Source organism: Erinaceus europaeus, chromosome 9 (assembly GCF_950295315.1).
Source record: "Erinaceus europaeus chromosome 9, mEriEur2.1, whole genome shotgun sequence".
NCBI lineage: Eukaryota > Metazoa > Chordata > Mammalia > Eulipotyphla > Erinaceidae > Erinaceus > Erinaceus europaeus.
In genome coordinates, this window is record NC_080170.1 from 19649862 (window position 1) to 19675779 (window position 25918).

Sequence of the window (25918 nt, forward strand, 5' to 3'; positions counted from 1 at the left end):
GAAGACTAGAAATTACAAAAAAAAATAATAAAATGAAATGGATCTAGAAATAGACCTACCCTATGAACAAGCAATCCCTCTCCTAGCAATTTATCCAAAGGGAACCAAATACATCCATCCAAAAAGATCTGTGCTATGTTCACAGCAGCACAATTTACAATACCCAAAACCTAGCAGCAACATCATAAGTGTCCAACAACAAAGGAGTGACTGAGTTGTGATACATATACACAATGGAATATGACTCAACCATTAAAAATCATGAATTCATTGTCTTCATCTCATCTTGAACTAAGCTTGAAGTGAGATAAGCCAGTAAGAGAAGAGTGAATATGGGATGATCTCATTCAGAGACAGAAGTTGAAAATAGAAACAGAAACAGGAAACACAGAGCCGAACATTGGACTTAGTTCATGTATTTCACCAAAGTAAAGGACATTAGAGAGGGCTTATAGAGGTCCTAGTGCATGACGGAAGAAGATCTATGTGGAGAATCAGAGTGTGTCTCAGAAAACAGAAGTTTTACACATGTCCCAACAAAGGTATTTACTGTCCATTGTAAACCATTAGTTTTGCTAATTCAAAAAGAAAAAAAATTAAATGATTACAGTTGTCTTGAGCTTAGAATCTCTGCTGTGGCCCTGAGGCAAGGGACAGGGCTTTTAGAAGACACAGAAAGGGTTTCAGCATCCCCAGGTTCTACAAGCCCTGCCTTTTGATGGACTGGGAGAAAGAGCTGGGTGAGGCAGGAAGATGTGGTGGCTCTCAACACCCCTTGATCTCCTCAAACCCAGCTCTTGGCTTCCTGCCTCCCCCCACTCCCAGCTATGGAGCTGGTGTGAGGCTGGGGAAGGTTGGTGTGAGCAATGCTTCAGTTTCTACTGTCCCCCTGCCCTGTGCTGAGGGGAGGCAGCTGGGCTGGAAGGGAGTGACTTGGAGCACAGGGCATACACTCCTCCATTGGGAGAACTTCTCTTTCTGAAAACCTGGAAATGAAGATAGAAGAAGACCGCCAAAAAGAAGCCTGTGGTGAATGCCCAAAGTGATTAGGGCCTTCTGTGCCCATGTCCCCGACCCTGCAGGTGGTTATCTACAACTTCTAAATGTCTGTTGGAATTGAAATTTTGCCCAGCCAAGGGAGGGTTGGTGATGGGGAAATAATGTAAGACACTGACTATCTGAGCACCACTCCATACAGCCTGCTGCTCTCCAAGGAGCAGAGGCTGCACTGGCTCTCAGGCCCCAGGTCTCAGGCTGGCATCTGAGGCCCAGCAGGACTCTGTGCCCTCAGGCTCCTGCCTTCTGCCTCTGCAGCCCCTGAGCCAGTGGATAAGACCAGAACTGCCAGCTTGGCTGGGACCCAGGGCTCTGCCCCCTGCAGCTGAGCTGAGCCCACAGCCCTGCTCTGAGCCTCTGCTCTCCAGAGAGACCCTCCTGCTGGACTTCTCCCTCCTGTTTCTGTGCCTGTGCTCTGCTGCCTGTGAGTCACTCATTTGCCTTCCTCTGGGGGACCTGACAAGGAGTGAGTAATGTCACTGACTCTGCAAAGACACAGGTTACTGCTCAGGGATCAGTGCTAATGAAAGAGAGCCACCTCCCTCCTTCAAGTCACTCAGGGGTTGGTAGACCCCTTTTGTTATGCTTTCCTAAGTGTTTTCTAAGCCTTTCAGAAAGGATACTTCAGAGTAACTACTTTCTGGCTCCCCTTCTTACTCTTTGAGGAGGAGAAATTTCCCTATATCCACTGAGAACCTGTAAGAATTTGGATTCTGTGATGTCTGTGAGTTCTACATGTTTATAAAAAAATTAGTCTTAATTTTAATATTGGGCATATAGAGAAAAAGTTGAGACAGCAAGGGAGATAAAGAAAATTCTTCAGCACTCGTGAATTTTTCCCTCTGCAGGCAGGGATCAGGGGCTTGAGGCCTGGTCTCTGTGCACTGTATTGTATGCGCTTCACCAGGTGAGCCACTGCCTGGCCCCCTGCGTCTATTAAGCAAGTTCGCTGGAGAGTTTCTGATGCTCAGGCTCATCCCACTCACCTTCCAGTAACTCACCCACTACAATGCAAGATTTTTTCAGGAAATATCCAATGTGTAGAATATCCCTTGCTCTATCATTGTATGTTACTGTTCACCTTTCTGAACACAATAAAATGATGTTACCATCTAACCAATACCAACCACTTATCTTTCATCAAATTTTGGTCTTTAAAGTACTATGTGAAGGGTAGAGTGGTGGTGCACCTGGTTGAGTTCATATGTTACAGTGTGCAAGGTCCGGAGTTTGGGTCCCTGGTGCCCACCAGCAGTGGGAAACCTTTGCGAATGGGGAGGCGGTATGGCAGGTGTCTCTCTCCCTCTTCTATCACCCCTTTACCTCTCGATTTCTGGCTGTCTCTCTCTAATAAATAATTTTTAAGTGTTCTGTGAGTAGATCATAGAGTAAGCAATATTAGTATAGACATTGTTTCTGTCTGATGAAATACTGGGATACAGGAGCCACAGACTCCTTCTTGCAGTACAATTCCAGTGAAATCCATCCACATTGCTTTGTGTGTAATTCCATCCCATTAGCTGATATAATGACTCTGTAGTTGTATGCACCATGTTTGTTCACTGCTCACCCACTGAGGGGGTCCAGACGCTGGTCCTGACCAAGCAGCTTTCTCCTCAGGACTCCTGGTCCCAGAGCTCCAGGAAGCGTGTGGAGGGAGTGAGCAGCCCCAAGGCCTGTGAGCACCTGACCCTGTACATTGAGAGGAGCCCTGAGCTGAGATGCAGCCCTGGTGCGTGGGCGTCAGCACCCTCCTGCTCTCAGCCCTGCTTCCCTGGCCAGGCGCAGGTGAGTGGGAAGGGCTATCACTGTCTGCTCACACTGGTGCCAGGCCTGGGATGGGGTGGGGGGACTCTGTTACAGGGGATGATCCCAGGGCTTTGCTTCTTTTCCTGAAGGCTTTAGGCTGGTTCTCATTCAGGCTAGGCTTTTCCTTTGCATTTCTCAGTCTTGTTACATTATATTTTCTGACTTGGATTTGTAAGTAGAAAACCAGCCAATTAAAGCAAATCTTGTTTATAATGACTAAATAACTTACAATTAAGTCCTAATTCACTCTGTTGCTCATTTTGCTGAGTGTCCCATGTCCCCTCCTACAGCTGCACTAGGAAAGGCCAGTGTGTGTGCTGCCCACTGCTCTCAGCACCTGGACTCAGCAGCCCTGGGCCCCTGTCACCCTGAGAGTCTCAGTACCATCCCTGCTGAGCTAGGAGCTGTGTCCTATGTCCCTCTCTTGACTTGCCCTTCCTCCCCCTGGAGCTGGACTTGACCTTCAGCTTCTCACCTGCATGTTTTCATTGCATCTCCTTCACTGAGGTCTCTCCTCTTGGCCCCATTTTCAATAGCATCTTCCCACAACATCTTTCACATCCCTGGTTTATTTTTTTCCTGAAGCTGAACTTCCACCATCTCTCCATCAGCCTCATACAGATTCCCTGTCCTTTGTGTGTTTCTCAGCACTGCTCTAGGGTTTCACTCCAGCATGTTTGCCTTTAAGAAAATACTTACAGAGATGGTGATATTTTTAGTTGAAATTATAAATTTTCTTTTATTATTTTCAATTCCACTCTAGTGAAAATATATATTTCAAATATACTGAGGGCTACAGCCTGAAAAAATGCACATTATTGTATATAAATCTAACCCTCACTGAGGGAAAATCTCAGCCCAGCCTTAGAGCCCTTCCTGGGAAATATGTAATGTTTCAGCCAAAACACATGCTCCTAGAGGGAGCTCAAACCCGGCTTCTTAAGCAGTGTGAGGTGTTGGTAGCTACTCAGACAGCCTTGGTTCAATACATACACCTCATGTAATACGAATGGTGACAGTGCTAAGCACATACAGCTGTTCTATTTTTTGATTTTGGAAATAACCTTTTGGAGCTTGTTGAGTACAATCCCTCATATGAATCAATTTAGGAAACCTTTTCATCTTATCTTTTCCTCCACGCTGATGCATTTTTTTAACAGGTGATACTCGGTTCCTTGACAAACGAAATCAATGTCACAGAAATTAACTACAATTCTTCTGTATTTTAAGTTGGTAGTGGGGCACTGTTTGTCGTTTCTCAAAAATAATCTACCCTCCAACAACAGCTGGGTCTCCATCCATTTCATTTAACCCAGCCCTGAGTCTGCAGGAGCTGAGGGCTCAGTCTCCCCAAATTTTCTTTATTTCAGAGCCAACTGCAGATGGGTTCTCAGCCCGCCTGCACTTCTGCCTGGCTCACCACAGACTCTGGGGCCCCAATAAACTCTACTCATTGAAATAACTGACAGAATTCATAAAAGTGCTATAGTGAGAATTGCAACTTTATCATAAGGAATACAATTTAGGAACCGACAAGAGAAGAGACAAGGAGGAAAGGAGATGGGAGTGGGAGACAGTTTGTGACCTCCCTGTGGAATCTGGAGGAATCTTCCATCCTGACACACTGGTCACATTTCTTAAAAAAAATGAAATCATTCGAAATGGAAAAAATGCATTGAGATCAGTTAAAATATGCTAAGCATCAGTAAGATATAAAACAAACATGTAAATTAAATTTCAAAAGTAGCCAAGCTGACTAAGACTTTGTAAGAATTTTAGTTGTTCAAGTATGTGGGGGGGCATAGAACTTTTGTGGTGGGCTCAGTGTGGAATTTTTCCCTGTAAACTGTAATTCAATTGCCAATGAAAGTGCATGCCCCTGCCACCTCACTGCTGCAGAGTTTTTATGAAAGTTTCCAATTCAATTGATGGGCGCCATGAGCTGACTCATTAATATTTGATGACTGCAAGTCTCCAACCTCCGTGCATGTCCCAGAGACTGTGGGGGTGAAGGAAAAGGTTCAAATCTTCTCTCACTTGGCTGTTTATCTGGAGACTCTCTCTCCTCCAGTCACTCTAGAGGCCCCACTCTGAGTTAACTCAATAGTGCCAATTCAAGTCTGGGTCAGAGAAGCTCTCAGCAGTTGGGAAGAAGGTTCAGCTAGTAAGGCACTGCACTCACCTGCCTGAGATTCCTGGTTCAATTCCCAACACTGCATATACTCAAGGCATGCCCTGGCTTCTCTCCACACACCTGCCCTTTCTCCCCCATCTCTTGTGAAAGTCTATCATAGAAATAAATAACTCTTTAAACAAACCTGCTATAAAATTAGAAAATATTCCTATCACTCAGGAAATTTTCAAATGTTTGAGGACATTTGGGATCAAACACTAGTGGATATGATTTTCTTATATGACAACTGTTTTTGTAAAACAGAAATAAATTAGTATCTTGGGAAGTAGCTCAGTGGTGGTGTATTGCTCTACACAATAGAAGTCCTGAGTTTGATCATGACTGCATGTGTGAGAGTGCTGTTTTGGCCTCTTTCTCTTCCCTCTATTTTTCTCATGAAATGAGTAAAATGACTTTTTTTAAAATGGCAAATAAATTTGGACTTGCTTACTCGGTAGAGGTAGCATATTACCAAGTATAAGAACCCAATTCAAGCTCTATGAGATGTGGGAGCAGATACAAAGGGGAGGCTTCAGGAGCACTAAGGAGATGTTCTCTCCTCTCAGCCTTTCTTTCCTTCACTTCCATTCTCCCTCCACTGGAATTTATATAAAATTTACTAAGATAGTGAATCTAAAAACTGCTCATAGATACAGAAAAAAAATAGTAGCTGGATGTGATAATAGAGGTTAACAAGATTTAGAATGGTAGTAATTTTGCTGTCTATACAAATATGGAATCATTATGTTATGTGTATGAATAATAATAATATTAAACATGACTTTAGGACCCCCTTAAAATCACAAAGGGTCTTCTACAAGCTGTGGATTAAGTCAGGCACATAGCCCCAGTGAGGCCCACAATCAAACATAACAGTAATAGTAATAATAATAAGTAAGGTTGATTAATAGTATTTTAAAGAACAATTCTGTGATTATAAATAACTGCTAAACTAGCAAGTTATTATGGAAATCTTGCCTGGTGACTTATTAAAGCACCCTGAATTGGGAGGAAGGAGGGAGGCTAGAATCACAGATGAGAACCGGCAGAGTCCTCATGGTTCAGACACTGCCATTCAAGTAATGGGACAGTGTGATTAGCTGAGGAAATTTCTAACAATATTTTGCTTTTCTAGGTACATGCATGATTGTACCACCAACAGTCGAATATATATATATATTAATTATTTATTTAAGAAAGGATTAATGAACAAAAACATAAGGTAGGAGGGGTACAGCTCCACACAATTCCCACCACCCAATCTCCATAACCCACCCGCTCCCATGTTAGCTTTCCCATTCTCTAGCCCTCTGGGAGCATGGACCCAGGGTCGTTGAGGGTTGCAGAAGGTAGAAGGTCTGGCTTCTGTCATTGCTTCCCCGCTGAACATGGGCGTTGACTGGTCAGTCCATACTCCCAGGCTGCCTCTCTCTTTCCCTAGTAAGGTGTGTCTCTGGGGAAGCTGAGCTCCAGGACACATTGGTGGGGTCTTCAATCCAGGGAAGCCTGGCCAGCATCCTGGTGGCATCTGGAACAATTTGATCAGGTCCTGCTTTTAGTTTCCCTTTCAGATCTTCTTAATCAACTTCTGTTAATGAGTGGGATCATCCCATACTCATCTTTATCTTTCTGACTTAGTTCACTTAACATGATTCCTTCTAGCTCTGTCCAAGATGGGTCAGATAAGGTGGGTTCATTGTTCTTGATAGCTGCATAGTATTCCATTGTGTATATATACCACAGCTTTCTCAGCCACTCATCTGTTGTTGGGCACCTGGGTTGCTTCCAGGTTTTAGCTATTATGAATTGTGCTGCTATGAACATAGGAGTACACACCTCTTTTTGGTTGGGTGTTATGGAGTCCTTGGGGTATAACCCCAAGAGAGGAATTACTGTATTATATGGAAGGTCCATGTCTAGCCTTCTGAGAGTTTTCCAGACTGCTCTCCACAGAGGCTGTACCAATTTACATTCCCACCAGCAATGTAAAAGGGTTCCTCTGTCCCCACATCCTCTCCAGCATTTGTTGCTGCTGTCCTTTTTGTTGTATGCCATTCTTACAGGAGTGAGGTGGTATCTTAGTGTTGTCTTAATTTGCATTTCTCTGACAATCAGTGACCTAGAGCAGTTTTTCATATGTTTGTTAGCCTTTTGGATCTCCTCTGAGGTGAATGTTTTGTTCATATCCTCTGCCCATTTTTGGAGGGGGTCATTTGCTTTTTTGGTGCTAAGTTTGCTGAGCTCTTTATATATTTTGGTGATTAGTTTCTTGTCTGATGTCTGGCATGTGAAGATCTTCTCCCATTCTGTGAGGGGTCTCTCTGTTTGTTTAATAGTTTCTTTGGATGTACAGAAGCTTTTCAATTTGATGTAGTCACATTGGTTTGTTTCTGCTTTAGTCTTCCTTGCAATTGGGTTTGATTCATCAAAGATGTCCTTGAGGTGTAGGTGGGAAAGTGTTTTACCAATGTTTTCCTCTAAGTATTTGATTGTTTCTGGTCTGACATCTAGGTGTTTGATCCATTTGGAGTTAGTCGAATATATTTTTAAAGATGCATTTTCCTATTTCATTAGAGTGAATGTGAGAAAGAAAGAGGGAGAGAGAGAGCAGGACTCGGCTCAGCTTGTGCAGTGTCAGGCTCTTCCCAAGGCCTTAAGCACTCAGGTCCTGTGCTCCACAGCTGAGTCCCCTCTCAGGACACAAAGAAGTTTAAGAAATCACTCTGGGAAAATAAGCTGTCCTTTAAAGGTTGCCTAATATATTGATTTTTCAATTTAATAGTCACATTCTGAAAAGCCCCACAGAACACAGTCCTGGCAATAGTTTCAATATTTCCTTCATTGCCTCTAGGTGAATTCAGTGTGCAAGGCCCAGGAGCAACTGTCATTGCCCCAGTCGGGAAAGAAGCTGTGCTGCCCTGTCACCTCAGCCCAGAGACAAACGTTGAGGGCATGGACGTGACCTGGTACCGAGTCAGACCTCCAGCTCTGGTGCATCGTTATGCTTCTTACCTGGATCATCTGAAGGATCAGAGCCCAGAGTACCAAGGGAGGACAGAGTTCCTGAAACAGAAAATCACCACAGGGCAAGTGGCCCTGAGTATCCATCCCATCCTCCCTTCAGATGATGGAGAGTACTGGTGTAAATTTGCAAGCTCCACATTTGAAAATGAAGCACAATTCAAGGTGTTGGTCACAGGTTAGTTTCTGCAATGAAAACTCTCAAATAACTTCTAGAATTTTTTAATGATATTTTGACACCTAGTTAGTAACCTACAGTGTTGGAATCTAAACTGGTGACTGGACAGTAAAGAAATAATCATCAGAGGCCTGAATGTTAAAGAGTGTTTCTCCAAACTGTCTATCCTGACTCTTCAGGCTGCAGGAGAGATCTGTGCATCTCTTTATTTGTCAACAAAGATGCCTAAGGGAAAGAGAGAAGAGAGTTTCTAGTATATTCTGCTCTGAATAGGAACAGAAATGTATCTGTCCACCTTCTGAATTACAGAAGGATCTAAATAGAGGCAGGAAGAATCTGGTCTCTGCATTGTGAGGCCAGGTGCCTGCACCTTCCTCCTGCCCACAGGTGACACCTGATTGCCCAGTCAGGTGCGGTCTTGTTTATTCTGGCTTTGTTCTGCCACCATGTCTACTCTGATCCCTGTATAAAATCTGAGGTTGCCCCAGAAATCAGGAAACGGTAGGAAAGTTTTAATATCTTCTTTTCATTTCCTCTCTCCTTCTACTTCTTCTCCTCCTCCTTTTTCTACTTCTTCTTTTTCTCTCTCCTATCTGTCTCTCTCTCACCCTCTCTCTCCCCCTATCCCTCTCTCTCTCTTCACCCTCTCTTTTTCTCTATCTCTCCCTCTTTCTTTCTCTCTGGCACATGTTCTGGTAGGACTTGAACTTTGAACCTCATACTTGGGAGTTCACTTAACCATTGTGAAACCTCCTGAATTACATGTTTTTAGTTTTTTTAGTAGTTTTTATTTATCATTTGATAAAAAATAGAGAGAACTCAAGAAGGAAGGGATTACAGAGAAGAAGAAATAAAAAGAGCCACTTGATGCACTGCTTCCAGTCCATGTAGTTGGGGGTTGGGGGTTTAAACTCTGTACCTTGTATGTTCAGCCAGGTGCACCTGGATGAGGACCTCTCAAGTTGTAGTTCCAAACAGACACTGGGCTTGAATCATCCTTTTCTCTAAAAACATGATAAACATTGTTTTGAAATCTTGGCAATATAAGTCACCCCTCTTAAAATAGAGCTTAAGAGAAATCACCACATTCTTTCTAAGAGAGTTTAATAGCATTGACCTCACAAAGATGGCAAGAATCCTGCAGGAGTCCCTGACCATTATGGCAAGTAAACTCCAAACTCCTACTCAGTGACAGTCTGGAATGTTCCCGTTGAGAGCACTTGCATGATAAAAGGATGGATAGACATGATGGGCTAGAGGAGCCCTCACTAGTCACTTTGCCATCTTTCGGGTCTAGACATTCACCATGACAATATATGAAACTTCTCCTCTGTGAGTGGTGAATGGAGGAACTTGACCTTAGAGACTTGAACCTGGGACCTCTCTCACTGTGGTGTGTGTGCTCAACCAGGTACACCACAGCCTGCCCCCTTAATTCATTTTCACAGATGACTCACTGACCCAGACCTCCAGCCCTTAACAATAGAGAAAGAGGAAGGAATGATGTCCCTCTTTCTTTTAGGAAATACTCTAGGAGACACACAGCATTCCCACCATTTCCCATCATTTCCAGCAACACCTCCTCAGTGCAGAGCAGGTTGGAGCACAAAGTCTTTACCTGACAGGCAGGCCCACTGTTAACACTGTCTCCTTAGAAACTACACCAGCCAGCAAGGTGATGACTAGCCTCAGGCTCCACCTCTATTGAATTGATGTTAGTGACAATGTAAAACTCAGTTTGTCCACTGACCAGACCAATATGTCAGGGACCCCTTAGCTTCCTGTGGCTGTGTTCTCACCATCTGAGCCACATGATGGTGAGAACATGCCCAGCCTGCCAGGGAGGCCGTACTGGAAAGCGTCAAATAAAGGGGAAATGGGTATTTACGCAACAATGAATAACTTAACACAGAAACCAGTGACAACTCTTCTCCCTTAGCTCCCCAGAATGCACATGGATTTTCAGAGTGTTGTGCTACCCATAATAATAATCTCCAGTAAGGGTAGTGGGGTAACACACCTCACAGTGTATCTTCTCCATGTGCTGATCCTGAGTTGAGCCCAGCTCCCAAGGTGCTGGGGGAAGGTTTAGTGCACTTCTTCTCTTTTTGCTTCTGTCACAACATATGAAAGAGTGAACAATAGTAGTCATCACATCTGTGAGTGATGATCTTTTAAGGCAGAAACATTTTTCTGATTTCCTCTTATTTTTAATACATGATTTAATAGTTATCTAAAAGATTAAAGACAGTAGGGGTTTAAATCCACATCAAAGTTCTGTGTTCCCACACATGGTGATCAGTGTTTTTGTGTCTGTTTCTTTGTTTCTGTTTTGTCATTTTTTAAAATTTGTATTGATAGTTAAAAGAATGTAAGATGGCAGTACATATGTAGTTCCACACCATACCCACCACCAAAAGTCTGGGTTCCCAACCATTGTGGTCAGTGTTTTTTTTTAATTTTCACTTTTATAAACAGGAGAATTTAGATCCATAGAGGTTAATTAGGAAGCACAATTTGAAAATCAAAAATAAATGACAATAAACATATGAACCACTGAATTTTAAACCCCCCTCTATTTTCAAAGCCTCAGGCACAGCTCCTCAGATTCACATTGAGCCTGGAGGCACTGGGGAGGTGAAGCTGACCTGCACATCCAGGGGCTGGTACCCAGAGCCTGAGGTGCAATGGAGGGACCTGCAAGGTCAGCGTTTGACACCAGCCTCTGAGACCAAGACAGCTGCAGGAGATGGCCTGTTTCATGTGCAAACATCTGTCACTGTAGACACCAGGTCAAGAGATGTGTCCTGTGCCATAAGGAACCCAGTCCTCAGAGAGGAGAAGGAAGCACACGTTTCTGTGGCAGGTCAGTGCCCTCCAGTGTGAGAATACTTGTCGGGCTGAGCTTCATTGATGGGAGACAGACGACCCGGGACTCATGGCTGGGTTGTATGCAGTATCTCTTTATTCATGCAGGACGCAGCACAATCTATACCAAGCTAAGCTAAACTAAAGTACTGTAAAACTCACAATGCTGTCTTTATATGTACTTGCCAAGTAGGGTGGAAACAGGATGTGACATAGAGAGGGTGGAGAGAAAAGTGACTGGTGAAAATCAGGGTATGACAAGGAGAGGGGGCAGAGCAGGCAAGAATTCTATCACTGAACCACCAATGCCCTGGAGGGAGGGTGGTGCTTGTTAAAAGAGGTTATGTAAATAGAATGAAGTGGTTATGTAAATAGAATAGTGTTAAGCAGGGGGGATTAAACTAATGAAACAGAAGGGGGTTTTAGAAGCATACCAACAATTTCCCCTTTCTTTTTAACTAATAGCCATAGTATCAGGATTGTGGGGTGAACAGAAACCTATATCATACGGGCGTTTTCAAAAGAACTGGCATAAGACATGGAAAACAAAATAGGCGAGCAGCAATAACCAATGTGATGCCAAGGGGAACGTTTTTTGCCTCAAAGGGCAAGGCCTAGCAGGCAAAAGGGCATTTCTTGCCTCTGGGAGCACTTCATGCCTCTGTGGGCATAGCCTAATAAGAAGAGGGAGTTTTTTGCCTCTGGAAACAGAGCCTGCAGGCGAGGTGACATGGTCTGTAAAGTCTCATGGCAATTGGCTGAAGTTAGTCTTTGAGAAACACCAGTAAGTCCAATGGAGGTGTCAGTCCAAAGTAGCTGACCACAGAAGAAAATGCGAAGGGATGAAACGCTGCATGTATGTCTGGATGGGGAATGTCGGCCACCAGAATTCTGTTTTTCTGTAGAGAGTGATCTTTGGAGTCTGTGAATCTGTTTCTTCAGGTCGTGCCAGGTCACCTCATTGGTTTCCGGGGGTGTGTTGTAGTCATTCCATCTTGTGGGCGATGTCAGAGAACAGGATCCAAATGGATTTCCAGGAATTCCATTTGAGTAGATGCTTTTTCATGCAAAGACTTGACAGCTGAAATTCACTTACTTGTCAAACAAAACTTGTAGCAGATTAGAAGTTTACTATAATTGATAACTCCATTATAATTCGAAGTCCTCTCTAGTATGATTTTAAGGTTGTTTAAATAGTTTAAACTCAATAAAATGTGGAAAGGTAAACAGAAGGACCACAATAGAGGCCTCAGGCATGAGAATAATTAACATAATCATTGCGCTATCTGCCCCACCCATAACTCATACAGTTTCAGGATTAAACATTTCAGATTTCTGCCAAGACGTAAAAAAGAAATCAAAGGAGGGAAAAAACAATTTTTTGGATTGTTTCTGGATGTCTCTAGAAATCATGGCTGAGTCCAGCATTTTTTTAAGTCAATGTCATACAAAAATTCAGTCATTCAAATCACTTTCTTATGAAACAGATCTCACCATGTAGCATCATGAGTCCCTGGAGGGCGTCCTAGTCCAAAAAGCTCCTCGAAATTCCGTTTAGGGTGCTTCTGACTATTCTTGCTGGATTGTTTCAGGCACCCATTTTTAAAAGTGTCTTCTCATCGAAGAAAGAATCCAATCAGGAGAGTAGAACTAATCACGTGTCTCCATTCTTGGGGACTGCCAGGGTACTGGAGAACACTCCTCAAATTATAGTAGTCCTTCTCAGTGGGAAACATGTGAGAATAAGTCCATAAAGTCCCAGTGGAAATCCCCATGCATATCCCAAGGTCTACCATCACGGTCATAAACAACCAAATTGTGGCCCAGAGCAAAATGCAGTCCTTCTCCTTGGGAAACATGGGCGAGGGAATCCAGAAAGTCCAAGGAGAAATCTCCGTGCATCTCCCAAGTTCTATGATCCCGGTCATAAGAAACCAAAGTTCCCAGTCAGGGAACCAAAGTGTGGCCCAGAGCAAAATGTTCCAGAGACAGAGTAACTGTCTCATGATGAAATAGTAGAGGCTTTGGCAAACCTCTTCATAAGTAGAAAGGCAACCCATGGCAGATGGGTAGCCAAGTTTACTTATCTGGGCGATGGGCTGGTTAGGTCCCACGTTGGTGCCAGTCCCTGTTTCAGGGCTTATGTCAGTCCCTGTTCTGGCACCATATGTCGGGCTTAGCTTCATTGACAGGAGACAGAATGACCCGGGACTCATGGATGGGTTGTATGCAGTATCTCTTTATTCATGCAGGATGCAGCGCAATCTATACCAAGCTAAGCCAAACTAAAGTAAAGTACCGTAAAACTCACAATGCTGTCTTTATATGTACTTGCCAAATAGGGTGGAAACAGGATGTGACATAGAGAGGGTGGAGAGAAAAGTGACTGGTGAAAATCAGGGTGTGACAAGGAGAGGGGGCGGAGCAGGCAAGAATTCTATCACTGAACCACCAATGCCCTGGAGGGAGGGTGGTGGTTGTTAATAGAGGTTATGTAAATAGAATGAAGTGGTTATGTAAATAGAATAGTGTTAAGCAGGGGGGATTAAACTAATGAAACAGAAGGGGGTTTTAGAAGCATACCAACAAATCCTGAGAGATCTCTGCTGATCAAGGACGGGACAGCATCCAAAACCTGAGCGTGAAGGGCCTAGAGGATAATCTACCCCACCCACTGTAGTTGTTATTGGAGAGCTTGTGGAAAATTCATCTTTTGTCTGTTTTACATTTTTTGAGACTGAAAGAATATGTCAATACTTGATTTTTTGGTAATGCTTGCATAGCTGTACAAAGTTTCATAGGATGGTTAAGTATTTTGAGTAATCTGTTTAAGTTATTTCTAAACTACTTTTACTCCTGCTGCCTGGGGAAATAGTCTATTTGAACAATTTGGTCAGTTTGACCAACCACCTCTGTGCCCTCTGGCAACTACTTACCTTCCTGACCTAGATTTTCTAGCACGTTTTGCTAACTGTCCTGCATCTCCCAGAACCTCACTGAGTCTCACTTAGCCTGTCCTGCCTATTGCTTGCTTGTCAGGCCCACATACTGCTGTGTGGAAGGTAACTGAGTAGAATGGACATTAACAAAGTCTGATTGATGAAGTTGAAAAAGGAGGGAGGAGAGTCTGATATAATAAGACTCCTAATAACATTTGCAGTATTTTATGTATTATAAGAGAAGTATAGTTACCAGTGTCCATTTATCAAGTTTTGACACTCTTCATGGAGAATACATTGACATCTGATGCATTATTGTTAAGTTTGGGATTCATTGAAACAAAGTCATTGTAAATTGTCTTTATCTCTTTCCCTTTCTAAGTATAGGGGAGCACTAGCCTCTCCAGGATTCCTGTGTTTCTGTGAATTGTAGGGAGGGAGTCTGAGTCTTAGAATCTCTGTCCTGCTCACATGCCTCCCAGGAGAAAACCCTTGGGGTTTGTTCAGGGAAGCCAGGACACTGATGTCAAGCTCAGTCTCAAGGATGATAATTCCTGTGTTTCAGATACCATGTTCCCCAGGCTCTGGCCCTGGATTGTGGGATTTGCTGTGACCCTGTGTCTCCTGGCTATTATCACAACCTTTGGTGTTCTCTTTGCACAAACTAGAAGAATTCTAGGTATGTACGAAATTGATATCAGTACTTGTCCACATGGTAAAGGTAGCTTTCACTGTAAATGTGCTTCTCAGCTCATCTTTGATGGGTGCACTGAATGCTGAAATATTTCACTCCAAACTATTGTTTTGAAGTCTAACTTTTAAGTTTACCTTCTTCTCCATAACATCCCTGCTTTGCTGGGTTGTCTCTACAATCGGATGTATATTAGAAAGAAGTATTATTTCTAGGAGCCTGTTGGTGGTGCTCCTGGTTGAGTGCACATGTTACTATGCTTAAAGACCTGGGTTAAAGTCCCTGGTCCCCAGTTGTAGGGGGAAAGCTCTGCAAGTTGAAGCAGGGCTTCAGGTGTCTCTCTGTGTCATTCCCTCTCTATCTCCCCTTCCCTCTTGATTTCTGACTGTCTCTATCCAATAAATAAATAAATATAATAAAAAATTTTAAAGGTTCATTTCAGAACCCACCTCACATCAGAAAGGGGTCTCAGGGGAAGTGTGTGTATCTCACAGCATCAATAGAGCAACTCTGGTAAGATGAACAGCAAGTCAATCAGAGCCTGAAGTCCTAATAATTAATTTTTTTCTTTATTTCAGTTTCACTCCCAACAGAATATGGTGAGTTGCATTAGATCTTGGAATCTCATTTTTATAGGTTTTTTTTAAATTTCTTTATTGGGGACTAATGGAAAATGTCACTTTTAAAATTCAAGGATAAGGACCTATATTTCATGCTTCACACACATGGATCCAGTAGAAAAGACTGCAGGGACTTTGTATGTTCTCACAGAACTATGCATCTTTGTTTTATAGAAATACAATGGGAATTGAATGGGAGCTAGTAGCTTCCCATTCCTTGCACATGTGCACAGTTCTAGAAATGCCCTGAGGAATATCTGTGTTCGGTCAGTGTGAGAAGTCTGCACAGACACTCTATAGCATTCTGCACAGTGAAGAAGTTAAAAACCAGGGGCCAGGCTATATTGCAGCAGGTTGAAAACACATAATATGAAGCACAAGGTCCTGTGAAAGGTTCCTGGTTTGAGTCCCCAGGTCCCCGCCTACAAGGGAGTCGCTTCACAAATGGTGAAACAGGTCAGCAGGTGTCTATCTTTCTCTTCCTTCTCTATTTTCTCCTCCCCTCTCAATTTCTCTGTTATGTCAAATAAAATGGGAAAAAATAAATAGGCCCCCAAGAGCAGTGGATTCACAATACAGGCACAAAACCCCAGCAAAAATGCAGCAGGCAAAAAAAAAAGTTACAAAGACCCAAGTGATCTTTATTGTCATAATCAGAAGCACCTGGAGAGCTTGTAGTAACAAGCTTACAACTGCCCAACTTTATACTGACCAGTTGTTCAGTAAAGTTGGGCCTGTGCACAGGCATTTATAGATATTTCCACATGTTGATGAAGCTGAAAAACCAGGTCCCCAGGTTGAGGAAGGCTGTGTGGTGTGGTCTTCCTGGGGTTGTTGAGATAGCTCACCTGAGTAGGCATCTGCTTTGCCATGTTCCCAGCCCAGGTTTGAACACCAGAGCAACCACGGGGGTACTAAAGCCAGGGGGGAAGCTTGGCTGCTATGCTGACTCTAATAATGAATGTGCTATATTTTATCATTGTTTCTGTTAATATGATGGATTACATTGATTGACTTGTGGATTACATTAGTATGGTGAGTGCTGAACCACCCCTGTTTCCCAGGGATGAAGCCCACTTGGTCTTGTTGAATTATTCTCTTGTTATATTATTGGATTCAATTTGACAATTTTTGTATCAGGATATAGGTTTACAGTTTCCTTTTTGTTTTTTGAGTCTTTTCCTGCTTCACATTATTTCTGGAACTTTCTATTGTGATTTCCAGACATTGAGCCCTAGAATTATAGGTTTTGTCCTTGAAATGATGACTCCTTGAAATGTCCTTGAAATGATGTCCTTGAAATGATGACTCTCCTCTGAGCAACAATCCAGTTGAATCAATGAGAACAAACTATAGCACTTTTTCCCTCTCTCTGTATTTAAATATGATTTTAATCTGTTTAGTTTTTATTATTAAATAGAAACTGAGAATAATTGAGAAAGGCAGGAAGATAGAGAGGGAGAGAGACATAAAGATACCTACAACCTTGCTTCACCACTTGTGAAGTTTTCCTGTACAGGTGGGGACCAAGGGCTTGAACCCAGGTCTTTGGGCACTGTAGTGTTTACTTAACCAGGGACTCCACCACCTGGCTCCTTTTTTACCTCTCTTTATCTCTCATTGTAACCTATTTGATTCCTTCTATTTTATAAAGTGATAGCTTGAGAGGTTTTTACCAATTACTTCTTAGTAAATTCTCTCAGATATGTTGTGGAGAATGGTTTAGTGTTCATTACTTAACTCTCTTTTTTAATTTTTATTTATTTATTTCCTTTTATTGTCCTTGTTGTTTTACTGTTGTTGTTATTTCTGACATTGTTGTTGAATATGACAGAAATAAATTGAGAGAGAAGGGAAATATAGGGGAAGAGAAAGACACCTGCAGACCTGCTTCACCTCTTGTAAAGCGACTCCCCTGCAGGAAGGAAGCCGGGGGCTTGAACCAGGATCTTTACTACAGTCCTTCTTCGCGCCACTGACGCTTAACCCACTGCGCTACTGCCTGACTCCCCATCTCTCACTTTTTTTAATAGTTATCTTTATTTATTTGATAGACAGACAGAATTTGAAAAGAAGGAGAAGATAGAGGGAGAGAGATATAGAGAGATATCCACAGCACTGATTCACCACTTAGGGAGTTTTCCCCCTGCAGATGGATGGCCAGGGGCTTGAACCCAGATCCTTGTACCTTGTAACATTTGTGCTCAAAAAACTGCTCCATGAATCAGCCCTGTTTATCTGTTTTTAATTGGGGATTTGAATAAAGAGAATCATGAGCAGTATTTATTCTTATTTGGAAGCACAAATAGTACCTGATAACTAAATTATACTAATTATTCTCAGTTAAAGGCTAGTCTTGATTTGCATATATAAATATTTAACATAAAGCTGAAATGTTACAAATTGTAGTATTTTGAGTGATAAATTGGTTGTGAAATTATGTTTTCTGCCACTGGTATGTTTAAAACATTCCTTGTAAAATTAGTGAAAATTTTCATATAAACTTGTGTTTTAATTTTTAATCAATTTAGAATACTTGGATATTCCTACACGCTTCCTACATATTTCTTTGAGATAGAAATCTGCAAACAAATATAGCCTTTCTAGCATGGGCTTTAGCTGCATTATCTGTAGACTTTTCCCCCCCACGAAATATATGTACTTCAATAACTGTCCATATGTTGGATCTTAATGCTCAACAGTGTTTATTGAGAAGTGGTTTTCTAGTAGTTTCCCACTGTATCTTTCCACATATTTATCTCCAGTCTCAGAATCTCTTTTACTATTTCCTGATTTGCTTTTGTGAATCCTTGGGAGCCTGGTGAGCCCTCACCAGTTCAGGGAAAATCTGAATGTTCTCTGTGTCCCACCACCAGGCTTCCCCTCATAACCTTGTCAGATGCTACATGTCAATCCCCAGGGTATTAATTAGCATTGATTTTACATTAGACTCATCTCTCAATAAAGAGTTCAACAAAAGCATGTACTTTAACAATGTCCTGGATCTCTATGTCTGGGCCGTGAATGCTCCTTACATGGTTCCAGAGACTCTACATTCCAGGCCTAACTAGAGTCACACAGACCCTGCTCCTGAGTCTCAGTGCTGAGTCCCTGTGGAGAACTGGAATGTATCCTCTTGGATCATCCCCCATGAGCTTCAGACAATTAGCAGAAGGGTCTGTAGGCTGACTCTGTCCTTGAAGTGATGACACTCCAGCTATTGGAGTTTACTTGGCATCTCTTAGAGCATCCAGTTGAATCTAGAAAGACAGATCCTACTTCCTCTAGTCTCAAGCCCACCTCCTCATGTTCCTTGGATCAGGGTTACCTCCTTGGGTAAGCCTGATCTAGTGAAGCTTGAATAAGTTGACCACTTTGAAAATACCCTCCTGGGGGACCAGGTGTTAGCGCAGCTGGTTATGGTGCAAAGCGGATGGACTGACTCAAAGATCCTTGTTCGAGGCCCAGGTTCACCACCTGCAGGGGGAGTTGCTTCACAAGTAGTGAAGCAGGTCTGTAGGTGTCTGTGTTTCTCCTCTTCTCTGTATTCCCCTCCTCTCTCAATTTCTGTCCTATCCAACAAAGACATAATAATAACAGTAACAAAAAGCAGCAAGGGCAACAAAAGGGAAAAATAGCCTCCAGGGGCAGTGGCTTCATAGTGCAAGCACCGAGCACCAGCAATAACCCAGGAGGCAAAAAGAAAAGAGGAAAAAAAAAAAAGAAAAGGAAAAAAAAAGTAAGGAAACAAAAAGAAAAGAAAAAATCCTACTAATATGTTGATAATTACAGATTTATCTTTTTTGTTTGTTTGTTTTTTACAGGACTTTTAGCAGAAGAAAATGGTGAGTCATACCTTTCTCTACTTATATACACAATTTTATTGAATAGTATGTTTAATGCATGAAACATATTAGCAATTTGCATAAAAATGATATTCAGGACCAGAAAGACAGCTCTCCAGGTAAGCTTCCTGCACTTCTGTGAGGGCCTCAGGTATGAACCCAGGCAGCACAGGGGTGATGCTGTCGCAAGTGAGGAAGCTTCTGTGCTCTGTGGGGTTTCCACCTCCATCTGTCACAATCTTTTTTCTCTCTCTGTCCTCGTATCTGAATAAAACATTGGTGCACTCAGTGCTGGTGCACATGGTTAAGCTCACATATTACCAAGTGAAGGGATATGGGTGGAGCTCGCACCATCCCCCCTACTCCCCACCAGCAAGGGACCCACTTCCTGAGCATCGAACCAGGTCTGCAAGTATCTTTTTTTCCTTCTCTCTGTATCTCCCCTCCTCTCCCAATTTCTTTCTGTCCTATGGAATAAGAATAAGAATAAGAATAAGAATAAGAATAAGAATAAGAATAAGAATAAGAATAAGAATAAGAATAAGAATAAGAATAAGAATAAGAATGAGAGGAATAAGCTAGAATGTATATTTTCACACATTAAAAATAAAAGATCAGGAACAGGGGTAGATAGAATAATGGTTATGCAAATAGACTGTCTGAGGCTCCAATGACCAAAGGAAAAGTTCCCCCTCACCCCCATGTCCTACCCCCCACACAGGCACAGAACCATGAATCAGAGCTAAGCAGTTCTCTGGTTAAAAATACATACATATATATTGATCACTACAACAACAATAAAAAGGCAACAAAAGGGAAATTTAATAACAATTTAAAATTTTAAAAATTTAAAAAGAAAAAAATCACTTTTCCTTTTCTTTTTGTTGTCTTTGGCACTGGGCTTGCAACCGACACCCGTGGGCTGACCTCTCTTGTTCATTGAATTTCATGCTTTTCATTCCCTGTTTTTTTTTTTTTTCCGAAAAATGTATGTTGCCCCTGGAAAGTATGCAGAATTCTCCCTAGTTCAGGGGAGATTGATTGGTCTTGGCCCCACAACAGGCACCCACTCATTATATATTTCATGTCACTGCTTCATGGACAATGAAGATCCATATAGTTAAGGATGATAGAAAAAAAAACACTCAAAGTCATTCAGCCCCCTCCTATGGTCAAGAAAAAAACAACACTAGAATATTAAATGGGCAATTTAACACAGAGCTTTAGTAATGAAAATATCTGCATGTCAATATAACTGGACTTGGGATCCTGCTGTTTCTGTTTTCCTCTCTTGTCCTATTGTCTGATAGCTTCTCTGAATTTTGTTGAATCATTACCCTAAAACTTCTCCAGCTTGCAAAGAGAACTCTATTCTGAAAGAAGAGGAAATGGACAATCACAGAGCTAAATGCCCAACTAAGAGCCATCAGGACACCAGGAAAGGCACCTGGTGCTGCTGCATTGAAATGTGGGACATAACCTGCTCCCAGTCTCGGGCTCCACTCATTTCTTGCTCGTAGCATCACTGATATTTTTAATCTATTACCCTCATTCAGAATGGGAAGATAAACCTGTGTAAAATACACTTGGAGGACTTTGTCCACCTCACTGAAGGCTGGAGGATCCTTCTAACAAACCGGGATCCCTCATATTTTGAATCCTTGACTATGCTACACATCAGTTTTATTTAACATAAAACTGAAATGTTACAAATTGTAGTATTCTGAGAGATAGATTGGTTGAGAAGTTTCGTTTTGTGTCACTGATGTGTTGAAAAAAATTCTTCATAAAATTAGTGAAAATTGTCATATAAACTTGTGTTTTAATTTTTAATCGATTTAGAATACTTGGATATTCCTACACGCTTTCTAAATATTTCTTTGAGATAGAAATCAGCAAACAAATTTAGTTTTTCTAGAATTTGCTTTACCTGCATTATGTGTACACTTTTTCCCCTATGAAATATATGTACTTCAATAACTGTCCATATATTTGGTCCTTAATGTTCAACAGTGTTTATTGAGAAGCGGTTTTCTAGTAGTTTCCCACTGTGTCTTTCCACATATTTATCTCCAGTCTCAGAATCTCTTTTACTATTTCCTGATTTACTTTTGTGAATCCTTGGGAGCCTGGTGAGCCCTCACCAGTTCAGGGAAAATCTGAATGTTCTCTGTGTCCCACCACCAGGCTTCCCCTCATAACCTTGTCAGATGCTACATGTCAATCCCCAGGGTATTAATTAGCATTGATTTTACATTAGACTCATCTCTCAATAAAGAGTTCAACAAAAGCATGTACTTTAACAATGTCCTGGATCTCTATGTCTGGGCCGTGAATGCTCCTTACATGGTTCCAGAGACTCTACATTCCAGGCCTAACTAGAGTCACACAGACCCTGCTCCTGAGTCTCAGTGCTGAGTCCCTGTGGAGAACTGGAATGTATCCTCTTGGATCATCCCCCATGAGCTTCAGACAATTAGCAGAAGGGTCTGTAGGCTGACTCTGTCCTTGAAGTGATGACACTCCAGCTATTGGAGTTTACTTGGCATCTCTTAGAGCATCCAGTTGAATCTAGAAAGACAGATCCTACTTCCTCTAGTCTCAAGCCCACCTCCTCATGTTCCTTGGATCAGGGTTACCTCCTTGGGTAAGCCTGATCTAGTGAAGCTTGAATGAGTTGACCAAGACCACTTTGAAAATACCCTCTTGGGGTGCCAGGTGTTAGCACAGCTGGTTATGCACACATGGTGCAAAGAGGAAGGACTGACTCAAGGATCTTTGTTCAAGCCCCAGGTTTACCACCTGCAGGAGGAGTCACTTCACAAGTGGTTAAGCAGGTCTTCAGGTGTCTGTCTTTCTCCTCCTTTCTGTATTCCTCTCTTCTATCAATTTCTCTCTGTCCTATCCAACAATGACATAATAATAACAGTAACAAAAAGCAACAATGGCAACAAAAGGGAAAATAGCCTCCAGGGGCAGTGGCTTCATAGTGCAAGCACCAAATCCTGGCAATAAGCTTGGAATAAAAAAAGAAAGAAAAAAAAAGAAAGAAAGAAAAGATAAATAAAAAAATAAAAGAATTGAAAAGAGAATAAAAATTCTCTCCTCATATGTTGATAATTGCAGATTTATCTTTATTATTTTTCTTTTTTACAGGACTATTGGTGGATGCAAATGGTGAGTCATGCCTCTTCCTACGTAAATGCACAATTTTATTTAATAGTATGTTAATGCATTAAATATATTAGCAATTTGCATAAAATGATATTCAGGACCAGAGAGACAGCTCTCCAGGTAAGCTTCCTGTACTGCTCTTATAGACTAAGTTCTGAGCCCAGGCAGCACAGAGGTTATGCTGTGGCAAGTGAGGAATCTTCTGTGCTCTGTGGGGTTTCCACCTCTATCTCTGGCACTCCTCTTGCTCTCTCTGTCCTTGTATCTGAATGAAACATTGGCGGGCTGCGTGCTGGCACACACAGTTAAGCCACATATTATCAAGTACAGTGACATGGGTTGGAGCCCGTGCCATTCCCCTACTCCCCACCAGCAAGGGACCCACTCAAGAGCATCGAAACAGTTCTGCAAGTATTTTTTTGTCCTTCTCTCTGTATCTCCCCGCCTCTCTCAATTTCTTCCTGTCTGTCCTGTGGAATAAGAATAAGAGTAAGAGTAAGAGTAAGAGTAAGAGTAAGAGTAAGAGTAAGAGTAAGAATAAGCTAGTGCCGGGCTAGTATGAGAGTGCCTCTTCCCGGGCATGTATTCTCTGGGTTGGAGAGAACTCAACCTGAGCCAGCCTGGGCTGCTACTCACTCAGTGACCTGAGAGAGATGAGGCAGGAATATACTCATGACGGTGAGGCAATGCAATATATTTATTAATCACAAAGGTAAGGCTTTTAAAGGTCAGACCCAGAAGTGGCAAGTTGAAAACAGAAATGGTTAGTAAAGGGGTGGAGAAAGGCAAAGGGAGCTGGAAAGGTAAGAACTCACTTAGCAACTGCTGTGAGTATTTTAACTGGTAGGATTAATAATCCCCTGCAGGTAGGGAAGATCTTAATGGTAGAAAGAAGATAGATCAAAGGAATGGAATGGGTGGGAATCTTTCAGGTAAAACACTAATTATGTAGATATTCCATAGTATCAGGAATGCAGGGTGTAGCAGGGGAAGCTGGCTTAATGTTTTAAGGAATGTACAGCTCCCCACATTATCCTGACATCTACCCCTTTCTTTTTATCTAATGGCTATAGTATCAGGAATGTGGGGTGCTTTTTGAGGCAAGGAGTCTGATAAGACAGAGCAAAACTTTGGTTACTCCTGCCCATCCTTTCTCAACCTCTCTGTAGAGAGAGAGACTGACAGGGTAGACGAACTTCTCAGGTTGACCCCTGCTAAGCTCAACCTCATCCTCACAATATCCTGACATCTATCTCTTTCTTTTTATCTAATGGCCATAGTTAAATGGGTCAATGTCTGTAAAAGACTCCATTTCTGTCAGGTGAACAGCAATGTAGGGGTGAACAGAAATGTTTTGGGCAGAAAACTGAATGATATCATGCAGGCATTTTTAAAAGAACTGGAATAAGACAGGGAGCGAGTGATAAGTAAGAGTAGCAAGGGCCAAAATGAGGCTGAGAGAAGGCCTGGTGGCCTGAGAGGGGGTGCTGCCTGATGGGTAGACTGGGGCACTGCCTGATAGGCAGAGGAGCAAGAGGGGTGATCTGGCATTGCAGAGTCCCAAGACAGTTGGCTACGAAGTCCATGGACTGCTACAGTCAGTCCTAGAGAAGTCCAGCAGTGTAAAGGGAGTGTCCAAGAGCTCCACCAAGTCAGATAGAAGTGTGAGTCCAATGCCAGCGACCAGGGGTAGAAACACCACACATTTTATCTTGATGGGGAAGGACAGCCACTGGAATTTTGCTTTTCTGTAGAGAGTGAGTTGAAACTGCCAAAGGTGACAGGTGAAGCAAAAGCAGGAAGGGAAGACAGTGATGGTCAAGAGAAGGGCAATAGGAAAATTTTGTCCTTGAACTCTGTGAATCAGGTTCTTCAGATTGTGCCAGGTGACATCATGGATTTCGGGGGGCATTATATTCATGCCGTCTTGTTGGCGATGATAGAGGGTAGGAGTCCATATGGTTTCGGGGATTCCATATCAGCAATTGATTCTTCATGTGAAAGCTTGACATAGCTGTAATCAATTACTTGATTACATGAGAAGAGAAAAACTTTTGTTACAAAGACATATCATGTCAAACACAAATTTAGGTCTGTACTGTCTTAGTTGAACCATTTTTACTCATACAGTTTTCAAGACTAAACGTTTAACATTTATGCAAAGATTTTTTTTAAACTTAAAATTTTTAGACTGTTTCTGGATATCTCCAGAGACCTCTGCCACGTCCAGTGTTTCCATATAAGGTCAATTAAGTTTCAGAGTACTCTGAGCAAAATGGGTCATATGTAATATTTTCAGTCATTTAAATTGCTCTTTTACAAAACACAACTGGAAGCAGAGGGGGCAGACAGCAAGATTAAGATATTCAGAGAGAATGAGGGGGGAGAGAGAAGAGGTAGGGAGGTTTTGTTTTGGGGCTCTGTGAACCAGGTTTTTCAGATCCTGCCATATTGCATTGTGTTCTGGAGGGTGGCCTGCACCTAATCCTCCTGCAGTGTTTATTTTTCTTCAGGGATAGCAACACCATCTTGCAGGCATTACCGGACTTGGTGGGCAGGAAGCCAGCCAGGTTTTGAATAATCCTGAGGAAACACCCATGCAAAACCCCTCCCCATGGTTAATAGGGGGTCATGTTCTTTCCTAATTTTATCAAGTGGGTCTTTCCATTTGACCTTCATAGCTGGGAGAGTGGATGGTGTTTGCCAATGAAGAATAATAGGAAGTTGGTCCGAGTTTCTGTAAATATTAAAGAGGTTTAATGTAGTTAAGGCCAGCTGGATATTGGAGGAGTATATTCCCCCCTTTTCTTTATTTAATTGAGCCTTAAATGTTTGATGGGCCCTGTCAACAATGCCTTGTCCCTGAGGGTTATAGGGAATTCCTGTAGTTTGAGTAGTGTTCCAGAGGGAACAAATCTTTAAATTGTTTACTGGTAAAAATCAGGGCCATTGTCAGTTTTAAGTTGAAGTTTTATGCCCATTACAACAAAACAGGAGAGCATATGGCTTATGAGCTTTTTTGAGCTTTCTCCTCTCTGAGCTGTAGCCCACATGAACTTAAAGAAGCTATCAATTGAGACAAACACATATTTTTATTTGCCAAAGTTGGGTAAGTGCGTGACATAAATTTGCCAAAGAGCATTGGCTTTTAGGCCACAGGGGTTAACCCCAAGAGTTTGAACAGCATATGTCTTGATTAGACCTGCACAGGTGGAGCAGGTGGCAAGAATGTGCTTTAGTTTAGATGGGGGCATTAGGGAATCAGACCGTAAGACCCTTAAGGTTGACATGGGTCAGGGAATGGAAGTCAGCAGGATCAGAGGCAGAAGTTAAGAAAATTCCTGTGGAGGCAAGGTGGTCTACTGCAGCATTGCCTTCAGACAGGAGGCCAGGGACAGGACTGTCAGAGCAGAGATGTTGGATGTATAGTGATTGGGTGCAAGAGCAGAGGATAGAGGCAATTTGTATGAAGAGAGGGGAGAGTCGGTTGTTATCCAGTTTAACATAAGAGTGGGCGAGCCAAGGGAGGAGGTTGACGGTGTAG

The 25918-nt window shown here is 42.3% G+C and overlaps 1 protein-coding gene across 1 annotated transcript in view; it reads left to right on the top strand.

The window, feature by feature from the left end:
• Window positions 1-2607: 2607 nt before the first annotated feature.
• Window positions 2608-25918, top strand: part of LOC107522883 (butyrophilin subfamily 1 member A1-like) — a 41753-nt gene continuing 18442 nt past the window's right edge. Inside the window, exons 1-5 of the mRNA XM_016191225.1 lie at window positions 2608-2788; window positions 7890-8237; window positions 14610-14759; window positions 19180-19200; window positions 22357-22377. Of these exons, the coding sequence (XP_016046711.1) occupies window positions 2608-2788; window positions 7890-8237; window positions 14610-14759; window positions 19180-19200; window positions 22357-22377 (721 nt within the window). The remainder of the gene's footprint in view (window positions 2789-7889; window positions 8238-14609; window positions 14760-19179; window positions 19201-22356; window positions 22378-25918) is intronic.